We start from the raw sequence: 21243 nt of genomic DNA on the forward strand, positions 1-21243 counted from the left end.
CTATCAGACTGTATAACACCACTCTACCCACTGCTATCAGACTGTGAAACACCACTCTACCCACTGCTATCAGACTGTATAACACCACTCTACCCACTGCTATCAGACTGTAAAACACCACTCTACCCACTGTTATCAGACTGTATAACACCACTCTACCCACTGCTATCAGACTGTATAACACCACTCTACCCACTGTTATCAGACTGTAAAACACCACTCTACCCACTGTTATCAGACTGTATAACACCACTCTACCCACTGATATCAGACTGTATAACACCACTCTACCCACTGCTATCAGACTGTAAAACACCACTCTACCCACTGCTATCAGACTGTAAAGTAACTTTAGCTCTGACATCGTTTCTCAAAAAAACTATTTTTTACAATCATACTTAAACATTAAAAATTCCATGATGAAAAATGTCCTGTAATGTTTCAAGTGTTCTGTATTCTATTCATGTCACGTATTATGCTTTATGGATTTTACATGAGTATTTTCTTCAGTTTTATCTGTGATCAAGACTACATCAAGTCAAACTCAAAACTCAGTTCCAGTCATTAACCCTCGACATAACATGAAAACAGTACAACCAACTCAGCTAGCTAGTCATAGTTAGCTTGGGTGCTTGACTGCATTTGTGGGGTCAGAACGCTCTGAATCAACCCTGCTCCTCGACCAGAGCGTCCAATGTGTGCGCTAATGCTCTTTGAGCGAAACGCTCAGAATTTCTAACGGACAATTTGACCACTCTCCAGAGTGAATTTACAAACACACACAGATTGTTTTCTGGATGTAATTCAAGTCAGAGGTAATAAGGTAAAAAAAATAAATGTGCTGGGGAAGAAGTGTTTCACATTTTAGATGTGGTGGAAGAGTGTCTCTGGCTCTTTCTGTTTCTTTCACAGGTTCTATCTTTCATGATCAGCCTAATCTTCCCTGAATAAGTCTGCCTCCTCTCTTTTCACGTCCTTCACTCTCTTCAATCTTCCATTTCACAACGATCTGAATGAATGGGGAGAAAGGAGCCCGAGATGGAACATTGAAATGCACACTTCTCTTTCATGGAGGCACCTGGCTGTCATGACATCCCAATTCCATTAGTCCCTCCATCTCACCACCTCTCTCTCTCTCTATCAATCTCTCCACCCCCCCCTCTCTCTCTCTCCACATCTCTTTTGCTTTCTCCATCTCTCCACCCCTCTCTCTCTCTCTCTCTCTCTCTCTCTCTTTCTCTCTCTCTCTACATCTCTCTTGCTTTCTCCATCTCTCCACCCCTCTCTCTCTCTCTCTCTCTCTCTCTCTCTCCACATCTCTTTTGCTTTCTCCATCTCTCCATCCCCCCTCTCTCTATCTCGACCTCTCTACATCTCTCTTGCTTTCTCCGTCTCTCCATCCCCCTCTCTCTCTTTCTCTCTCTCTATCTCCCTCTCTCTCTCTATCTCTCCATATCACTCTCTCTCCATCTCCATATCTCAGCCTCTGGAGAGGGCACAGACAGCCTGCAGCCTTCTGCCCAATAGTACACATCTGACATGATGTATTTGACACATACACACACATATATATCTATCACTATAGATCATGCATAATGGTACACATCTGACATAATGTCAGAACACCTGGATAACACACACACACACACACACACACACACACACACACACACACACACACACACACACACACACACACACACACACACACACACACACACACACACACACACACACACACACACACACACTCTCTCTCTCTCTCTCTCTCTCTCTCTCTCTCTCTCTCTCTCTATCACACATATACATTTGTGGTCGGAAGTGTACATATACCTAAGCCAAATACCTTTAAATGCCTATAAACTATATAAATACCTTTAAATGCCTATAAACTATATAAATACCTTTAAACTCAGTTTTTCCACAATTCCTGACTTTTACTTCTAGTACAAATTCCTGTCTTAGGTCAGTTATAATCACCACTTTATTTTAAGAATGTCAGAATAATAGTAGAGAGAATTATTTATTTCAGCTTTTATTTCTTTCATCACATTCACAGTGGGTCAGAAGTTTACATATACTCAATTAGTATTTGGTAGCATTGCCTTTCAATTGTTTAACTTGGCTCAAACGTTACGGATAGCCTTCCACAATCTTCCCACAATAAATTGGGTGAATTGTGTCCCATTCCTCCTGACAGAGCTGGTGTAACTGAGTCAGGTTTGTAGGCCTCCTTGCTCGCACACACTTTTTCAGTTCTGGCCTCACATTTTCTATAGGACTGAGGTCAGGGCTTTCTGATGACCACTCCAATACCTTGACTTTGTTGTCCTTATGCCATTTTGCTACAACTTTGTAAGTATGCTTGGGGTCATTGTCCATTTGCGACCAAGCTTTAACTTCCTGACTGATGTTTTGAGATGTTGCTTCAATATATCCACCTAATTTTCCTCCTCATGATGCCAGCTATATTGTGAAGTGCACCAGTCCCTCCTGCAGCAAAGCACCCCCACAACATGATGCTGCCACCCCTGTGCTTCACGGTTGGGATGGTGTCTTCGGCTTGCAAGCATCACCCTCTTTCCTCCAAACATAACGATGGTCTTTACTGCCAAACAGTTCTATTTTTGTTTCATCAGACCAGAGGACATTTCTCCAAAAAGTACATTCTTTGTCCTCATGTACAGTTGCAAACCGTTGGCTGGCTTTTTTATGTCGAGCAGTGGCTTCTTCCTTGCTGAGGATCCTTTCAGGTTATGTCGATATAGGACTCGATTTACTGTGGATTTTGTCACGACTTCCGCCGAAGTCGGTCCCTCTCCTTGTTCGGGCGGTGTTCGGCGGTCGACGTCACCGACCTTCTAGCCATCACTTATCCATTTTTCATTTTCCATTGGTTTTGTCTTGTCTTCCTTTACACCTGGTTCCAATCCCATCAATTGGGGCGGCAGGGTAGCCTAGTGGTTAGAGCGTTGGACTAGTAACCGGAAGGTTGCAAGTTCAAACCCCCGAGCTGACAAGGTACAAATCTGTTGTTCTGCCCCTGAACAGGCGGTTAACCCACTGTTCCTAGGCCATCATTGAAAATAAGAATTTGTTCTTAACTGACTTGCCTAGTAAAAATAAATAAAAAACAAAAATGTTACATTACATGTTGTGTATTTAACCCTCTGTTTCCTGTCCTTGTTGGAGATTGTATTATGTGGGTGTTGTACTCACTTTTTATTATTTTTGTAATTTTGGTTTTGGAGTTTTGTGAAGCACTGATTGAACAACTCCGTTTATACCAAGTTCAGGTCTCCCGCTCCTGACTTCCCTGCCACCCACAATGCACCATTACAGATATAGATACTTTTGTACCTGTTTCCTCAAGCATCTTCACAAGGTCCTTTGCTGTTGTTCTGGGATTGATTTGCACTTTTCACACCAAAGAACATTCATCTCTAGGAGACAGAACGCGCCTCCTTCCTGAGTGGTATGACGTCTGCGTGGTCCCATGGTGTTTAAACTTTACTTTACTTTACTTTGTACTTTGTAAATTGCTGCCAAGGATGAACCAGACTTGTGGAGGTCTAGAACATTTTTAGATTTTTCCATGATGTCAAGAAAAGAGGCACTGAGTTTGAAGGTAGGCCTTGAAATACATCCACAGGTACACCCCCAATTGACTAAAATTTTGTCAATTAGCCTATCAGAAGCCTCTAAAGCCATGACATAATTTTAAGGAATTTTCCAAGCTGTTTAAAGGCACAGTCAACTTAATGTATGTAAACTTCTGACCCACTGGAATTGTGAAATAATATGTCTGTAAACAATTGTTGGAAAAATGACTTGTGTCCTACACAAAGTAGATGTCCTAACCGACTTTCCAAAACTATAGTTTGTTAACAAGAAATTTGTTGAGTGGTTGAAAAACGAGTTTTAATCACTCCAACCTTAGTGTACGTAAACTTTCGACTTCAACTGTATCTATCACTATAGATAAATCACAATGGTACACATCTGACATGATGTCAACACTCCTGGATAACACACACTCACATACACACTCACACTCACACTCACACACACACACACACACACACACACACACTCACACTCACACACACACACACACACACACGCACGCACGCACGCACGCACGCGCGCGCACACACACACACACACACACACACACACACACACACACACACACACGCGCACACACACACACATCTCATATTCTCTTAGATCACACATCAGATAGGGTTTCAACACGTAAGGAAGAGGACTGTGTATAATCAATATTCAACCAGAAAATTCAGCCAATACGAGGCGAACAATACAACTCACACACACTACGTATAAGCAAAAAACACCCAGAACACTCGGAGAATACGTGATGCGCTCCCTTCGAAAAGAAAAAAATAGAGATCGAGGAAAATCCTCTTCCTAGTATGTGTATGCCAGGGGCGTCGTAAGCTAACCAACAGCAATGGCTGCATCCCAAAATAGCACCCTATTCCCTATATAGTGCACTACTTTGGACAAGAGTCTTATTGGGTGTAATGCACTATATATGGGAATAGGGACCAGAGCCCTGGTCTAAAGTAGTGCGCTATATAGGGAATAGGGTACTATTTGGGATGTACAACTTGGGTAGCAGATTGTCAGGAACACATTATTTGTTATCTCAGGCAGAAGCTAAAGGAAGTCAGGTCCTTCAGATCTTCCATTTAAATTCCTTCAAACATGGATTGGAGCTGGTAACTTCAAACACTCCAACCATGAAGTTAATGTTTTGCATGTAAGACTTTCATTTGATTTGCCGGAAGGGGTTCTGATATATCCAGAGCTAAGCAATAATGATCATGGTTATATACAACTGCTACTACAAAAATTATGATGTTATACACTACCACTACTACAGTAAATTATGGTTAAACACTACAACTACAATAATAATTATGGTTATATACTACCACTGCTACAGTAAATTATGGTTAAACACTACAACTACAATAATAATTATGGTTATATACTACAACTACTACAATTATAATTATGGTTATATACTACTACTACAATAATAATTATGGTTATATACTACTACTACAATAATAATTATGGTTATATACTACTACTACAATAATAATTATGGTTATATACTGCAACTACTACAATTATAATTATGGTTATATACTACTACTACAATAATAATTATGGTTATATACTACTACTACTACAATTATAATTATGGTTATATACTACTACTACAATAATAATTATGGTTATATACTACTACTACAATAATAATTATGGTTATATACTACAACTACTACAATTATAATTATGGTTATATACTACTACTACAATTATAATTATGGTTATATACTACTACTACAATTATAATTATGGTTATATACTACAACTACTACAATTATAATTATGGTTATATACAACTACTACAATTATAATTATGGTTATATACTACTACTACAATAATAATTATGGTTATATACTATTACTACAATTATAATTATGGTTATATACTACCACTACTACAATTATAATTATTGTTAAACACTACAACTACAATAATAATTATGGTTATATACTACCACTACTACAATTATAATTATGGTTAAACACTACAACTACAATAATAATTATGGTTATATACTACAACTACTACAATTATAATGATGGTTATATACTACTACTACAATAATAATTATGGTTATATACTACTACTACAATTATATAATTATGGTTATATACTACTAATACTACAAATATAATTATGGTTATATACCACTGCTACAATAATAATTATGGTTATATACTACTACTACTACAATAATAATTATGGTTATATACTAATACTACAAATATAATTATGGTTATATACCACTGCTACAATAATAATTATGGTTATATACTACTACTACTACAATAATAATTATGGTTATATACTAATACTACAAATATAATTATGGTTATATACTACTACTACAAAAATCATAATTATGGTTATATACTGCTACAATAATGATTGAACATGCTCCATAACACTAAAACGTACAGACATGAAAGACATGGGTACGAGGACCCGTCGCGCACCAACACAACAAAATAACAACACTGACAATAAAACAATCTCTGACAAAGACATGAGGGGAAACAGAGGGTTAAATACACAACAGGTAATGAATGGGATTGAAAACAGGTGTGTGGGAAGACAAGACAAAACCAATGGAAAATGAAAAATGGATCAATGATGGCTGGAAGACCGGTGACGTCGACCGCCGAGCACCGCCCGAACAAGGAGAGGCAACGACTTCGGCAGAAGTCGTGACACTTATATACTACTACTACAGTAGTAAATAGGGTTATATACTACTAATACAATAATACTTATGATTATATACTACTACTACAATAATAATTATTGTTATATGCTACTACTACACTAATAACTGTGGTTATATACTAGTCCTTCAATAATAATTATTGTTATATACTACTACTGCAATAGTAATTATGGTTATATACTAATACTACAATAATGATGATGGTTATATACTTCTGCAAGTTGGTTGTTTATGGCATTTTATATGTCCTCCCAATGACTCTACTGTCTTTCAGATTCTTCGTTTCCCAGACACAGTGTTGAGTTTTTGCCCTCGCACTAACAAACCTGATTCAAATCAGAGGCTTAATGATGAGTGAATTAGTTGAATAAAATGAGTTAATGCTTGGGTAAAAACTCAAATATGCACCCCCTTTGGATCCCCAGGACTAGGATTGGGAAACTATGTTAATGTGTTGGTGGTTATGTCAAGACACACAGTTGAACCCTGACCTCTACTTGTGCCTCAGATGGACTGAGAGTGGCTGGTCTGCCCAGATGTGCAGTGTGGCGTGCCTGTCCTTCCCCTCTCTCCTCTCTCTCCTCTCTCACTCTCCTCTCTCTCCTCACTCTCCTCTCTCTCCTCTCCCTCTTTCTCCTCACTCACTCTCCTCTCTCTCCTCTCTCACTCTCCTCTCTCTCCTCACTCTCCTCTCTCTCCTCTCCCTCTAACTCCTCTCTCTCTCCTCTCTCTCCTCTCTCTCCTCTCTCTCCTCTCTCTCCTCTCACCCGCTCTCTCTCTCTCTCTCCTCTCCTATCTCTCCTCTCTCCCTCTCTCTCATATCTCTCTCCCCTCTATCCTCTCTCACTCTCCTCTCTCTCCTCTCTCTCTCTCTCCTCTCTCACTCTCTCCTCTCTCACTCTCACTCTCCTCTCTCCCTCTCTCTCCTCTCTTACTCTCCTCTCTCTCCTCTCTCCCTCTCCTCTCTCTCTCTCTTTCCTCTTTCACTCTCCTCTCTCTCCTCTCTACCTCTCTCTCCTCTCTCACTCTCCTCTCTCTCCTCTCTCCCTCTCTCTCTCCCACTCTCCTCTCTCACTCTCCTCTCTCTCCTCTCAATTCAATTCAATTCAATTCAAGGGCTTTATTGGCATGGGAAACATGGGTTAACATTGCCAAAGCAAGTGAGGTAGATAATATATAAAGTGAATATATAAAGTGAAATAAACAATAGAAATTAACAGTAAACATTACACAAACAAAAATTTCAAAACAATAAAGACATTACAAATGTCATATTATATATATACAGTGTTTTAACAATGTACAAATGGTAAAGGGCACAAGATAAAATAAATAAGCATAAATATGGGTTGTATTTACAATAGTGTGTGTTCTTCACTGGTTGCCCTTTTCTCGTGGCAACAGGTCACAAATCTTGCTGCTGTGATGGCACACTGTGGAATTTCACCCAGTAGAATTTCACCCTCTCTCATTCTCCTCTCTCTCCTCTCTCTCTTTTCTCTCTCTCTCTCTCTCTCTCTCTCTCTCTCTCTCTCTCTCTCTCGCTCTCTCTCTCTCTCTCCTCTCTCTCCTCTACTTCCTTATGGGTTTCGCTTGACTTTAGTCATTTTCACAGCTGCCCTCGTTTCAGCGGTGCACTCCATTGCACCTTAAATTACTTCAGCGATCTGAAGCACCAAAAAAAATCCCTGCCCAGCTCATTCACACTGACCGTTGTAATACCGTAGCAAGTAAACAAACCATTATCACATTACCCTGACCATTGCAATACTGTAGCAAGTAAACAAACCATTATCACATTACCCTGACCATTGCAATACTGTAGCAAGTAAACAAACCATTATCACATTACCCTGACCATTGCAATACTGTAGCAAGTAAACAAACCATTTATCACATTACCCTGACCATTGCAATACTGTAGCAAGTAAACAAACCATTATCACATTACCCTGACCATTGCAATACTGTAGCAAGTAAACAAACCATTTATCACATTACCCTGACCATTGCAATACTGTAGCAAGTAAACAAACCATTATCACATTACCCTGACCATTGCAATACTGTAGCAAGTAAACAGACCATTAACACATTACCCTGACCATTGCAATACTGTAGCAAGTAAACAGACCATTATCACATTACCCTGACCATTGCAATACTGTAGCAAGTAAACAGACCATTATCACATTACCCTGACCATTGCAATACTGTAGCAAGTAAACAGACCATTATCACATGACCCTGACCATTGCAATACTGTAGCAAGTATACACACCATTATCACATTACCCTGACCATTGCAATATTGTAGCAAGTAAACAGACCATTAACACATTACCCTGACCATTGCAATACTGTAGCAAGTAAACAAACCATTATCACATTACCCTGACCATTGCAATACTGTAGCAAGTAAACAAACCATTATCACATTACCCTGACCATTGCAATACTGTAGCAAGTAAACAAACCTGTCAGGATTTGGCCAGGGTTGTTCCGGGTTTTGGTCACTAGATGCCCCCATTGTGCTTTTTGACCTTATGTTTTTTCCCTTGTTCCCCATTATTATTTGCACCTGTGCCTCGTTTCCCCTGATTGTATTTAAACCCTTAGTTTGCCTCAGTTCTGTGCTCTGTGTTTGTATGTTAGCACCCAGCCCTAGTGTTCTGTGTTTTCCTGTCGATTCCGGTGGATGCGCTTGTGGAATTCTGTTTTTGTTTTTGAGTGTCTCTTGAGGCTTTTTTGTGCTATTCCTACCACCTTTTGGATTTGCCATTTTTGTATTTAAGGACTTCTCCTTTTTACTTTATTAAATACACCGTCTTAAGTACTGCTGTGTCTGCCTCATCTTCTGGGTTCTGCTGACTATTCGTGGCTCAGTTGGTTAAGTGACTGTTTCTCACTCCGGAGACCCAGGTTCGTAACCGGGTCCTGACACAAACCATTATCACATTACCCTGACCATTGTAATACTGTAGCAAGTAAACAAACCATTATCACATTACCCTGTAGCAATACTGTAGCAAGTAAACAGACCATTATCACATTACCCTGTAGCAATACTGTAGCAAGTAAACAGACCATTATCACATTACCCTGTAGCAATACTGTAGCAAGTAAACAGACCATTAACACATTACCCTGTAGCAATACTGTAGCAAGTAAACAGACCATTATCACATTACCCTGACCATTGCAATACTGTAGCAAGTAAACAAACCATTATCACATTACCCTGACCATTGCAATACTGTAGCAAGTAAACAGACCATTATCACATTACCCTGACCATTGCAATACCGTAGCAAGTAAACAAACCATTATCACATTACCCTGACCATTGCAATACTGTAGCAAGTAAACAAACCATTATCACATTACCCTGACCATTGCAATACTGTAGCAAGTAAACAGACCATTATCACATTACCCTGACCATTGCAATACTGTAGCAAGTAAACAGACCATTAACACATTATCCTGACTTGGGAGCAGCTAGAGACAGATATAATGTGGCAAGAAAACTCATAATAGACTCAATCTAGATACTAGATATACTGTATAAGCCCAGTACTGTATGGTACTAGGTACACTGTACTGTATAAACCCAGTCTCTCATGATACTAGATACATTGTATATTGTAAAATGTTCTGTAGGTTTTGGTTCTATCTCAACTGGAGAGGGCTGTACTCTACTGGACGTAGCAAGAAACCAGATATACACTTCAAATCAGAGCCTGCCCCCTATGCACTATAGATCGAAATGATCTGGTAATAACTCCTCCATTTTGGATCTCAGATTCTATTGGTACTGTATATACAGTATAGCATCTCATTTCCCCATATTGAATAGACTGTCATAATTATTTCTAGATATCCCTGACCTTTTAAAGATTTCAAGATCCACTCCATACCATCATATGAATGTCATATTTGGCAAGAATTGAACGTATAAAGGATTTCTCGAGGGTAGTGAAACCTTGGGCAGCGACCTGCTCCATCTCAACATTAAAGAGCAGTTTATCTTCTTCTTCTGTGGTATATCCCAGAGCAGCACAGCTTGTCTTCTTCTGTGGTATATCCCAGAGTACCACAGCTCGTCTTCTTCTGTGGTATATCCCAGAGCAGCACAGCTTGTCTTCTTTTGTGGTATGTCCCAGAGCAGCACAGCTTGTCTTCTTTTGTGGTATGTCCCAGAGTACCACAGCTCGTCTTCTTCTGTGGTATATCCCAGAGCAGCACAGCTTGTCTTCTTCTTTGGTATATCCCAGAGCAGCACAGCTTGTCTTCTTCTGTGGTATTTCCCAGACGACCACAGCTTGTCTTCTTCTGTGGTATGTCCCAGAGTACCACAGCTCGTCTTCTTCTGTGGTATGTCCCAGAGTACCACAGCTCGTCTTCTTCTGTGGTATATCCCAGAGCAGCACAGCTTGTCTTCTTCTGTGGTATGTCCCATAGTACCACAGCTCGTCTTCTTCTGTGGTATGTCCCAGAGTACCACAGCTTGTCTTCTTCTGTGGTATATCCCAGAGCAGCTCAGCTTGTCTTCTTCTGTGGTATGTCCCAGACGACCACAGCTTGTCTTCTTCTGTGGTATATCAAAGAGCACCACAGCTTTCCACAGCTTGTCTTCTTCTGTGGTATATCCAAGAGCAGCACAGAGAATATACTCCATAAATAGGAAGGATAAGTATGGGCCTACTCAGACTTGCTGAGAAGAAGCTAAAGTGAGTTAGACTGGGCATCCATTGTGGGGGTTACCTCCCCCCAGTCACAAAGACCTCTCTCTCTCTCTGCCCTCTCTGTCCTCTCCCTCTCTCTCTGCCCTCTCCCTCTCTCCTGTCTACTCCCTCTTTATATGTTCACATTGCCAAAGCAAATTAAATAGATAAATTAAAAGAAATAAGCAGTAAAAATTAACAGTAAAAATTACACTCACAAAAGTTCCAAAAGAATAAAGACATTTGTCTATATACAGTGTTGTAACGATGTGTAAATAGTGAAAAGTACAAAAGGGACAATAAATAAACATAAATATGGGTTGTATTTACAATGGTGTTCGTTCTTCACTGACTAACCTTTTCTTGTGGCAACAGGTCACAAATCTTACTGCTGTGACGGCACACTGTGGTATTTCACCCAATAGATATGGGAGTTTATCAAGATCTGTGTAATCTGTCTCTAATATGGTCATACATTTGGCAGGAGGTTAGGAAGTGCAGCTCAGTTTCCACCTCATTTTGTGGGCAGTGAGCACATAGCCTGTCTTCTCTTGAGAGCCATGTCTGCCTATGGCGGCCTTTCTCAATAGCAAGGCTATGCTCACTGAGTCTGTACATAGTCAAAGCTTTCCTTAATTTTGGGTCAGTAATAGTGGTCAGGTATTCTGCCACTGTGTTCTCTCTGTTTAGGGCTAAATAGCATTCTAGTTTGCTCTCTCTCTCTCTCTCTCTCTCTCTCTCTTTCTCTCTCTCTTTCTCTCCCTCTATGTCCTCTCCCTCTCTGTCCTCTCCCTCTGTCCTCTCTCTCTCTCTCTCTCTCTCTCTCTGTCTCTCTCTCTGTCCTCTCCCTCTGTCCTCCCTTTCTGTCCTCTCTCTCTGTCCTCTCCCTCTGTTTTCTCCATCTCTGTCCCCTCTCTCTGTCCTCTCCCTCTGTCCTCTCCCTCTCTGTCCTCTTTCTCTGTCATCTCTCTCTCTCTCTCTCCTCCACCTCTCCTCCTCTCCCCCGGTGTCTGCATGTCTGCTTAAGCACGATCAATGACCCATCAGCAGGGGGAGAGGAGTGTCCAGACACTGTCCTGTCTTTACCTCCACAGGATCCAAGGAGGAGGAGGAGGAGGAGGAGATGGAGGAGGAGGAGATGGAGGAGGAGGAAGAGGGAGGAGGAGTAGGAGGAGGAGGAGGAGGAGGAGATGGAGGAGGAGGAGGAGGAGGAGGAGGAGGAGGAGGAGGAGGAGATGGAGGAGGAGGAGGAGGAGGAGGAGGAGGAGGAGGAGGAGGAGGAGATGGAGGAGGAGGAGGAGGAGGAGGAGGAGGAGGAGATGGAGGAGGAGGAGGAGGAGGAGGAGGAGGGAGGAGGAATAGGATGCAGTAATTGACTGTAGAGTGTTTATGGTGAGGAGGTAATTGTAACAAAAAATCAAACAGATCTGATTATGGGGTTTGTTTCACCTGCTAGTAGCTGCTCTGCTGCTACCTCCTCCTGGAACTGGTTTGCTTATTACTACTTCCCAAATGGCACCATGCTCCCTATATAGTGCACTACTTTTGACCAGGGACCATAGGGATTAGGGTGCCATTTGGGACGAATACCCTATATCTCTCCATAAACTAGAAAGTTAATATCCATATCAGACCTGCATCAGGATGTGTTTAACTTTGATCAATTAGTTTTCCGTGCTTTAAAACAGACTGATCCACACCATCAGAATCACTCGATGTATAGGGGTATATATCCTCTGGTTGCTTTATGAAGGTTAGAGGGGGTTAGAGGAGGGTTAGAGGAGGGTTAGAGGAGGTTAGAGAGGGGGTTAGAGAGGGGGTTAGAGAGGGGATTAGAGGAGGTTAGAGAGGAGGTTAGAGGAGGGTTAGAGAGGGGGTTAGAGGAGGGTTAGAGAGGGGGTTAGAGGAGGGTTAGAGGAGGGTTAGAGGAGGGTTAGAGGAGGTTAGAGAGGGGGTTAGAGGAGGGTTAGAGGAGGGTTAGAGAGGGTTAGAGGAGGGTTAGAGAGGAGGTTAGAGAGGGGGTTAGAGGAGGGTTAGAGGAGGGTTAGAGAGGGTTAGAGGAGGGTTAGAGAGGAGGTTAGAGGAGGGTTAGAGAGGGTTAGAGGAAGGTTAGAGGAGGGTTAGAGAGGAGGTTAGAGAGGAGGTTAGAGAGGGTTAGAGAGGAGGTTAGAGGAGGGTTAGAGAGGAGGTTAGAGAGGGGGTTAGAGGAGGGTTAGAGAGGGTTAGAGGAGGTTAGAGAGGAGGTTAGAGGAGGGTTAGGGGAGGTTAGAGGAGGGTTAGAGGAGTGTTATAGGAGGGATAGAGAGGAGGTTAGAGGAGGGTTAGAGGGGGGTTAGAGGGGGTTAGAGGAGGGTTAGAGGAGGGTTAGAGGAGGTTAGAGAGGGTTAGAGAGGAGGTTAGAGGAGGGTTAGAGAGGGGGTTAGAGGAGGGTTAGAGGAGGTTAGAGAGGAGGTTAGAGGAGGTTAGAGGAGGTTAGAGAGGGTTAGAGGAGTGTTATAGGAGGGATAGAGAGGAGGTTAGAGGAGGGTTAGAGGGGGGTTAGAGGGGGTTAGAGGAGGGTTAGAGGAGGGTTAGAGGAGGTTAGAGAGGGTTAGAGAGGAGGTTAGAGGAGGTTAGAGAGGGTTAGAGGAGTGTTATAGGAGGGATAGAGAGGAGGTTAGAGGAGGGTTAGAGGGGGGTTAGAGGGGGTTAGAGGAGGGTTAGAGGAGGGTTAGAGGAGGTTAGAGAGGGTTAGAGAGGAGGTTAGAGGAGGGTTAGAGAGGGGGTTAGAGGAGGGTTAGAGGAGGGTTAGAGGAGGTTAGAGGAGGGTTAGAGGAGTGTTATAGGAGGGATAGAGAGGAGGTTAGAGGAGGGTTAGAGGGGGGTTAGAGGGGGTTAGAGGAGGGTTAGAGGAGGGTTAGAGGAGGTTAGAGAGGAGGTTAGAGGAGGGTTAGAGGAGGGTTAGAGAGGGTTAGAGAGGAGGTTAGAGGAGGGTTAGAGAGGGGTTAGAGGGGGGTTAGAGGGGGTTAGAGGAGGGTTAGAGGAGGGTTAGAGGAGGTTAGAGAGGAGGTTAGAGGAGGGTTAGAGGAGGGTTAGAGAGGGTTAGAGAGGAGGTTAGAGGAGGGTTAGAGAGGGTTAGAGGAATGTTAGAGGAGGATTAGAGGAGGATTAGAGGAGGGTTAGAGGAGGGATAGAGGAGGGTTAGAGGAGGGTTAGAGAGGGTTAGAGGAATGTTAGAGGAGGGTTAGAGAGTGTTAGAGGAAGGTTAGAGGAGGATTAGGGGAGGGTCAGAGGAGGGTCAGAGGAGGGTCAGAGGAGGGTTAGAGGAAGGTTAGAGGAGGGTTAGAGGAGGGTTAGATGAGGGTTAGAGGAAGGTTAGAGGAGGGTTAGAGGAAGGTTAGAGGAAGGTTAGAGGAGGTTAGAGGAAGGTTAGAGGAGGGTTAGAGGAAGGTTAGAGGAGGGTTAGAGGAGGATTAGAGGAGGATTAGAGGAGGGTTAGAGGAGGATTAGAGGAGGGTTAGAGAAGAGTTAGAGGAGGGTTAGAGGAGGGTTAGAGGAGGATTAGAGGAGGGTTAGAGAAGGGTTAGAGGAGGGTTAGAGGAGGGTTAGAGGAGGATTAGAGGAGGGTTAGAGGAGGGTTAGAGGAGGATTAGAGGAGGATTAGAGGAGGGTTAGAGGAGGGATAGAGGAGGGTTAGAGGAGGGTTAGAGAGGGTTAGAGGAATGTTAGAGGAGGGTTAGAGAGTGTTAGAGGAAGGTTAGAGGAGGATTAGGGGAGGGTCAGAGGAGGGTCAGAGGAGGGTTAGAGGAAGGTTAGAGGAGGGTTAGAGGAGGGTTAGATGAGGGTTAGAGGAAGGTTAGAGGAGGGTTAGAGGAAGGTTAGAGGAAGGTTAGAGGAGGTTAGAGGAAGGTTAGAGGAGGGTTAGAGGAAGGTTAGAGGAGGCTTAGAGGAGGATTAGAGGAGGATTAGAGGAGGGTTAGAGGAGGATTAGAGGAGGGTTAGAGAAGGGTTAGAGGAGGGTTAGAGGAGGGTTAGAGGAGGATTAGAGGAGGGTTAGAGAAGGGTTAGAGGAGGGTTAGAGGAGGGTTAGAGGAGGATTAGAGGAGGGTTAGAGGAGGGTTAGAGGAGGATTAGAGGAGGGTTAGAGGAGGGTTAGAGGAGGGTTAGAGGAGGGTTAGAGGAAGGTTAGAGGAGGTTAGAGGAAGGTTAGAGGAGGGTTAGAGGAGGATTAGAGGAGGGTTAGAGGAGGGTTAGAGGAGGGTTAGAGGAGTGTTATAGGAGGGATAGAGGAGGGTTTTACAGCTACTTTCCCACATGTTATTGGGGGAGAAATGGATGGAGTGTTGTTGCCTTGGTAATCATCAGTATTTTGACAAGCCTCTAAGTGCTTACAGGAATATGGGCACATTTTATCATAAATAATGAAAGATTTGAATCAATCCACTGCATGGATAGTAACTGATTTGAACAAATTAAATACTAGACAACTTGTCAAGTCTTTATTTATCCCTCAGATCAAAAATCTTCTACAAGTCGTCGCTGTAAAAGAGGCCTTTGCTGTAAAATAGTTGCTGTAAAAGATGTAGTTGATATAAAATAGGTTGTTGCTGTAAAATAGGTTGTTGCTGTAAAAGAGGCCTTTGCTGTAAAATAGTTGCTGTAAAAGAGGTAGTTGCTGTAAAATAGGTTGTTGCTGTAAAAGAGGCCTTTGCTGTAAAATAGTTGCTGTAAAAGATGTAGTTGATATAAAAGAGATAGTTGCTGTAAAATAGGTTGTTGCTGTAAAAGAGATAGTTGCTGTAAAATAGGTTTTTGCTGTAAAAGAGATAGTTGCTGTAAAATAGGTTGTTGCTGTAAAAGAGGCCTTTTCTGTAAAATAGTTGCTGTAAAAGATGTAGTTGATATAAAAGAGATAGTTGCTGTAAAATAGGTTGTTGCTGTAAAAGAGATAGTTGCTGTAAAATAGGTTGTTGCTGTAAAAGAGATAGTTGCTGTAAAATAGGTTGTTGCTGTAAAAGAGGTTGTTGCTGTAAAAGAAGTCGTTGCTGAGAAACATCATGTATTCCTAGTCAACCAACCCGCTGAAATAATGGTTCATTATAATACCACATGGCCATTAATATAAGTAATTTGTAAATAATGATCAATTATTTCTAAATGGTGATAAATTAACATGAAACGCTTCACAAATACACACAGATGGTCCTATAATTTAAGGACAATAATTTCCTCTAAAATTGTTTGATGGGTAACCAGCTGCCAGAGACAGAGAGCCTGCTGACTGGTGTGAGTGTGGATAGATGAAAACAAATAGAACCTATTTCATCGTGCTGCTACTAGCCTAGATGTACAGTATTCATGCATCCCAAATGGCATCCTATTCCTTACATAGTACCCTACTTTTGACCAGAACCCTATGTACCCTTGTCAAAAATAGTGCACTATAAAGGGAATAGGGTGCCATTTGAAACGCAATGTTTCCATAATGCATGAACATTACCATTCAGTATGTTTCCACAATGCATGAACATTACTGTGCAATATGTTTCCATAATGCATGAACGTTACCATTCAATATGTTTCCATAATGCATGAACGTTACCATTCAATATGTTTCCATAATGCATGAACATTACTGTACAATATGTTTCCATAATGCATGAACGTTACCATTCAATATCTTTCCATAATGCATGAACGTTACCATTCAATATCTTTCCATAATGCATGAACGTTACCATTCAATATGTTTCCGCAATGCATGAACGTTACCATTCAATATGTTTCCACAATGCATGAACGTTACCATTCAGTATGTTTTCACAATGCATGAACGTTACTGTACAATATGTTTCCATAATGCATGAACATTACCATTCAATATGTTTCCACAATGCATGAACGTTACCATTCAGTATGTTTTCACAATGCATGAACGTTACTGTACAATATGTTTCCATAATGCATGAACATTACCATTCAATATGTTTCCATAATGCATGAACGTTACTGTAACTGTCATTACACCTGCCAAGAAGAGTTAACACCCTCAGATGCAGCAGTGTGACTGTAATATGGACATTTTCTAGGCATGTTTGTATATGATATGTCGCAGTGGTTGAGTGGTCTCTCTCTCTCTCTCGCTCTCTCAGTCTCTCTCTCTCTCTCTCGCTCTCTCAGTCTCTCTCTCTCTCTCTCTCTCTCTCTCTCTCTATTTCTCTCTCACTCTGTCTCTGTCTCTCTCTCTCACTCTCGCTCTCTCTCTTTCTCACTCCCGTCATCCTTGTCAGTGGTCATAATTCTCTGTGGTCATTGGTCCAAAAACCTTCTAACTTCAATCATTAAAACATTCTTCTATAATACCTTCGAAACTTGAATGTGCCACGGGAAGGTGGCTAGGGAATTGTCAAGCCGAGTTGTATTTCTCCTCTCTCTTTTGAAACACGATAAGTAACAGACTTCACGAGGAGCTCGGTGATCGAAGGAGCAACACGAATTAGGAATGGTCTGATTATTTCCAGGCTATGACTTATGTTCACACTGCACGCTTCAACCAGCCAGCCAGGCAGACACTCACACGGTATTTTGTCTGTATTATTTTTGACGGCAGCAGCACAACACAAGCTAGCAGAAAAGCAACGAACGCTGGCAGCAAGCGTGGCGTTAAATGAAACGCAAAGGAGGTTTTCAGCACCACGGAGAGCAACTGTCGCAGCACTCGAGCTGCGCGCATAATGGAGTGAAAGGCAGAGAGAGAGAGAGAGAGAGAGAGAGTTCCCCTCAAAGAACATTCAATCACTCATAGAAGCTACTGACTGGATGAGTGCGGTACATCAATATAGGCTACACATTAATTCAAATGATCGCCTTAACCATGATTAATTAACTTATGCAACATCAGCACATCCAGCCGATTGGCTCCGTTGTTCATTGGCACTCTGGAGACAACAAGGGATGAGTGAAAGATAGAGTGAGAGAGACAGAGAGAAAGAGAAAAGGAGAGAGAGAGACAGAGACAGAGAGAGAAAGAGACAGACATAGAGAGAGTGAGAGTGAGAGACAGAGAGAGAGAAAGAGAGAGAGAGAAAAAGAGAGAGACAGAGGTGTCAATTAGACCTACACTTTCTAACCCTCATTAACTTCGTCAGTAGGCTGATGAGTGGTCCCAATATAGCCAACTGAAACGTGGCTTGGAGTTTCTTTAATCAGTTACGTTTACCAGCCTTACAATACGAGGGTCTATAAATAAAAACATTTACTGCACCATGAAGCTTTCACAGGGTGTGAAATAGTTATGATGGGCATATGATTCATATGATATAATAGAATAGGCCTAGAATGCAGAAGATTGGGCTTTATCAGTGAGAAACTGCAGTGGTACGTGACTGTGGTGTAGGCCTACCAATAACCTCTATGTAGCCAAGCTCGTTTCGACACGTTGTGAACTGAACACATTCACAACCACCCTCTCCAAGAGGCAACACCTACCCCAGCGTTGTCATGGTGACAATGGTGTACCAGAAAGCAGCGGGAATGCTGGTGAACTTGGTGGAAGCGGAGCCCTTCTCTGCGTAGAACATCACAGTGGCGAAGATAATGATGGCCATGGTGAGGGAGAAGAGGAGGAAGCCCAGCTCCGAGGCGCAGCTCTTCAGTGTGTAGCCCAGGATACGCAGCCCCGCAGAGTGGCGGGAGAATTTGAAAATCCTGAAAACCCGGAAGACCCTGAGGGTGACGAAAGCCCCGCTCACTTGGTCATTGTCCGTCATGACCAAGCCGATGTAATACGGCATGATGGCAACCACGTCGATGATGCTCATCACACTCTTCATAAAGTTGTACCGGCTGGGGGCTGCGATTAAACGTAAGAGGTACTCGATGGTAAAGATCATGACGCAGGCCGTGTCCAGGCAGAAGAAGGCCACTGCGTAACGGTCCCCGCATGAGATCTCCTTGGCGCGGTTGGGGAGGGTTCCACACGGCACCGTCTCCACCACGTTGGCCATGACTGAGATGGCTATGAAAAACCCGGTGACATAGTAGAGGACCAGGGCCGTGGTGCTCGTGTGGGGGTTCTCAAAAGCCCGCCACATGTACTCCCGGAAGGTCATGTTTAGGGGAGCTATATCTTCTTTCTCATCGTCCTCGTCATCTTGCTGCCTCTCCTGGTTCTCGCGCCGCCGGTCCTTGTACTCCTCGTAGCAGCAGTCGCCAATAATCTCAGGTATGATCCCAAAAAACGACAACTCTTCATCGTAAGCTGCAATACACTCTTGGCGTGGGTAATGCAGTTTTCCTGTGCGATAGAAATTCAGAATGTGTCTAAAAATATCAGGGTCACGGTCAAAAAAGTACTCTTTTGTTTCCTCGTGGAAAAAGAAATCCTTCTCGGTGCTCCCCAGTAAAGTGTCCGGATAGCGTTCCAAAGTGTTACTCCACGTCTGGAACTTCTGACCGCTGACGTTGAGGTTGATAAGTCCCTGGTCTTGGGATTTCTTATTTTCCCGGGGAGGGATGGGCATAGGACCGGTAGCAACCGGCATCCATCCTATAGCCGCCGCTCGGGCGAAGGGGAGCCATGCCGCCACTCCTGCAGCCATGCTGACCGGTTGGAACGAGCCGGTGTGTTTTGAACGAACCTGCTGCTTCGGCAATCACAGTGCTATGGCTTGGACATGGATAGGTGAATGGACATCTGCAGAGGGGACAAAACAAGGTATTAGAATAGCATTGGCAAAACTATATTCAAAAGCTTAAGTTCATGTTTTAACTATGAATGTGGGTTATCTTAGACGGTCTAATGTTAAAACTAGACTTTTGGTTTGTAATATAGTTGTGGGTGGGGAGCAGAGGATGGCAATCACTCTACATTGATTTTCAATTAAAGTTGTCAATTGTTTTGTTGCAAAGAAAATAAATGGGAACTAAACACACACACACGTCATTCTAAATATGAACAATTGAAACAGAAAAAATATATAGATTTAATGAAAATCTTACCATAACTTGTTCTTCACAATGCATAGTTAAATCATTGAAACAAACACAAGCTGTCTCTGTAAGAGGAGCGGCAGGGTAGCCTAGTCGTTAGAGCGTTGGACCGGAAGGTTGCAAGTTCAAACCCCCGAGCTGACAAGGTACAAATTTATCGTTCTGCCCCTGAACAGGCAGTTAACCCACAGTTCCTAGGCCGTCATTGAAATTAAGAATTTGTTCTTAACTGACTTGCCTAGAAAAATAAATGTAAAAAAAATAGACTACATCTGTTCCACGCGCTTCACTTTACGCCAACAAGCAGGGACAATCCTCCATGCAAAGCCCTGGTAAATAACGGTGCATCAACAAGTTATAGAATAAGCCAGTAGTTTCTTCAGTGGTCTCCCTCTATCCACGTTCGATATTCCATCCACCGTTTATCTTGACATCACCCGGTAAGAAAGAGAAAACGGTCAGTTAGCGGTGTCTCTCCGGTGCCTATTTTCTTCCGTTGCAGCTGCTCCACAATAAAAGCGCAACTAATCTGCTCCTCTCACATCCACTGACTGACTGCAAGACCACCCCCTCAGGAGTGTGTGGAGAAAAGAGAGGAGAAGGGAAAAGATGCAGCTATTAAAAAGGAGTGGTCTCCCCGCAGGTTTAGACATTTCACAAATGGTGGTGTGGTTCGTTAAAAAAGACTAACTCAATATAAAATATACTTAATATAAAACGGGAAGTAACGAATTAGGTGGTATCCCCAAAACTGTGAAAGTTATCCGCTACAGACTGGGAGCCTATTTGCTTTGGATCACTGAAATTCATCGTGATTTCCAGCGTTGACTCGTTATGTTTAGTGTGGTGTGTCAAGTGCTGTTCGCGTTCGTTACATCATTTTATAACAGTTGGAATATAAGTGAATTATGTTAAATGCTCACTCAGCTATTTTTCCGTGTATCTTATACGGGTATTTTGCTGAGAAGCCTTGTAAGTGTGCTTATAGATCCGCATTGCTTGTTCTTTAGGGCTTTAGGCTGGGTATCTGTAAAGCACTTAGAGACAACTGATTATGATGATTTAACCTTTATTTTTATTTTTTGTATCAGGGAGTCATACCGAGACCAAGGTCTCTTTTACTGATGAACCCTGAATTACATACATAACAGAAAATACACACATTTAATTTTTTTTTTTTAAACGGTCATAAA

At 42.4% G+C, this 21243-nt stretch overlaps 1 protein-coding gene across 1 annotated transcript in view; it reads right to left on the reverse strand.

The window, feature by feature from the left end:
- The window catches only part of LOC135508961 (potassium voltage-gated channel subfamily D member 2-like), a 140635-nt gene extending 120026 nt beyond the window's left edge, over positions 1-20609 (reverse strand). Inside the window, exons 1-2 of the mRNA XM_064929199.1 lie at positions 20060-20609; positions 18548-19754 (exon numbers count right to left, since the gene is read on the reverse strand). Coding sequence (XP_064785271.1) covers positions 18548-19659 — 1112 coding nt within the window. The 5' untranslated portion in view covers positions 19660-19754; positions 20060-20609. The remainder of the gene's footprint in view (positions 1-18547; positions 19755-20059) is intronic.
- Between the last annotated feature and the right edge of the window lie 634 nt (positions 20610-21243).

The sequence above is a fragment of the Oncorhynchus masou genome, chromosome 22 (assembly GCF_036934945.1).
Source record: "Oncorhynchus masou masou isolate Uvic2021 chromosome 22, UVic_Omas_1.1, whole genome shotgun sequence".
Classification (NCBI taxonomy): Eukaryota; Metazoa; Chordata; class Actinopteri; order Salmoniformes; family Salmonidae; genus Oncorhynchus; species Oncorhynchus masou.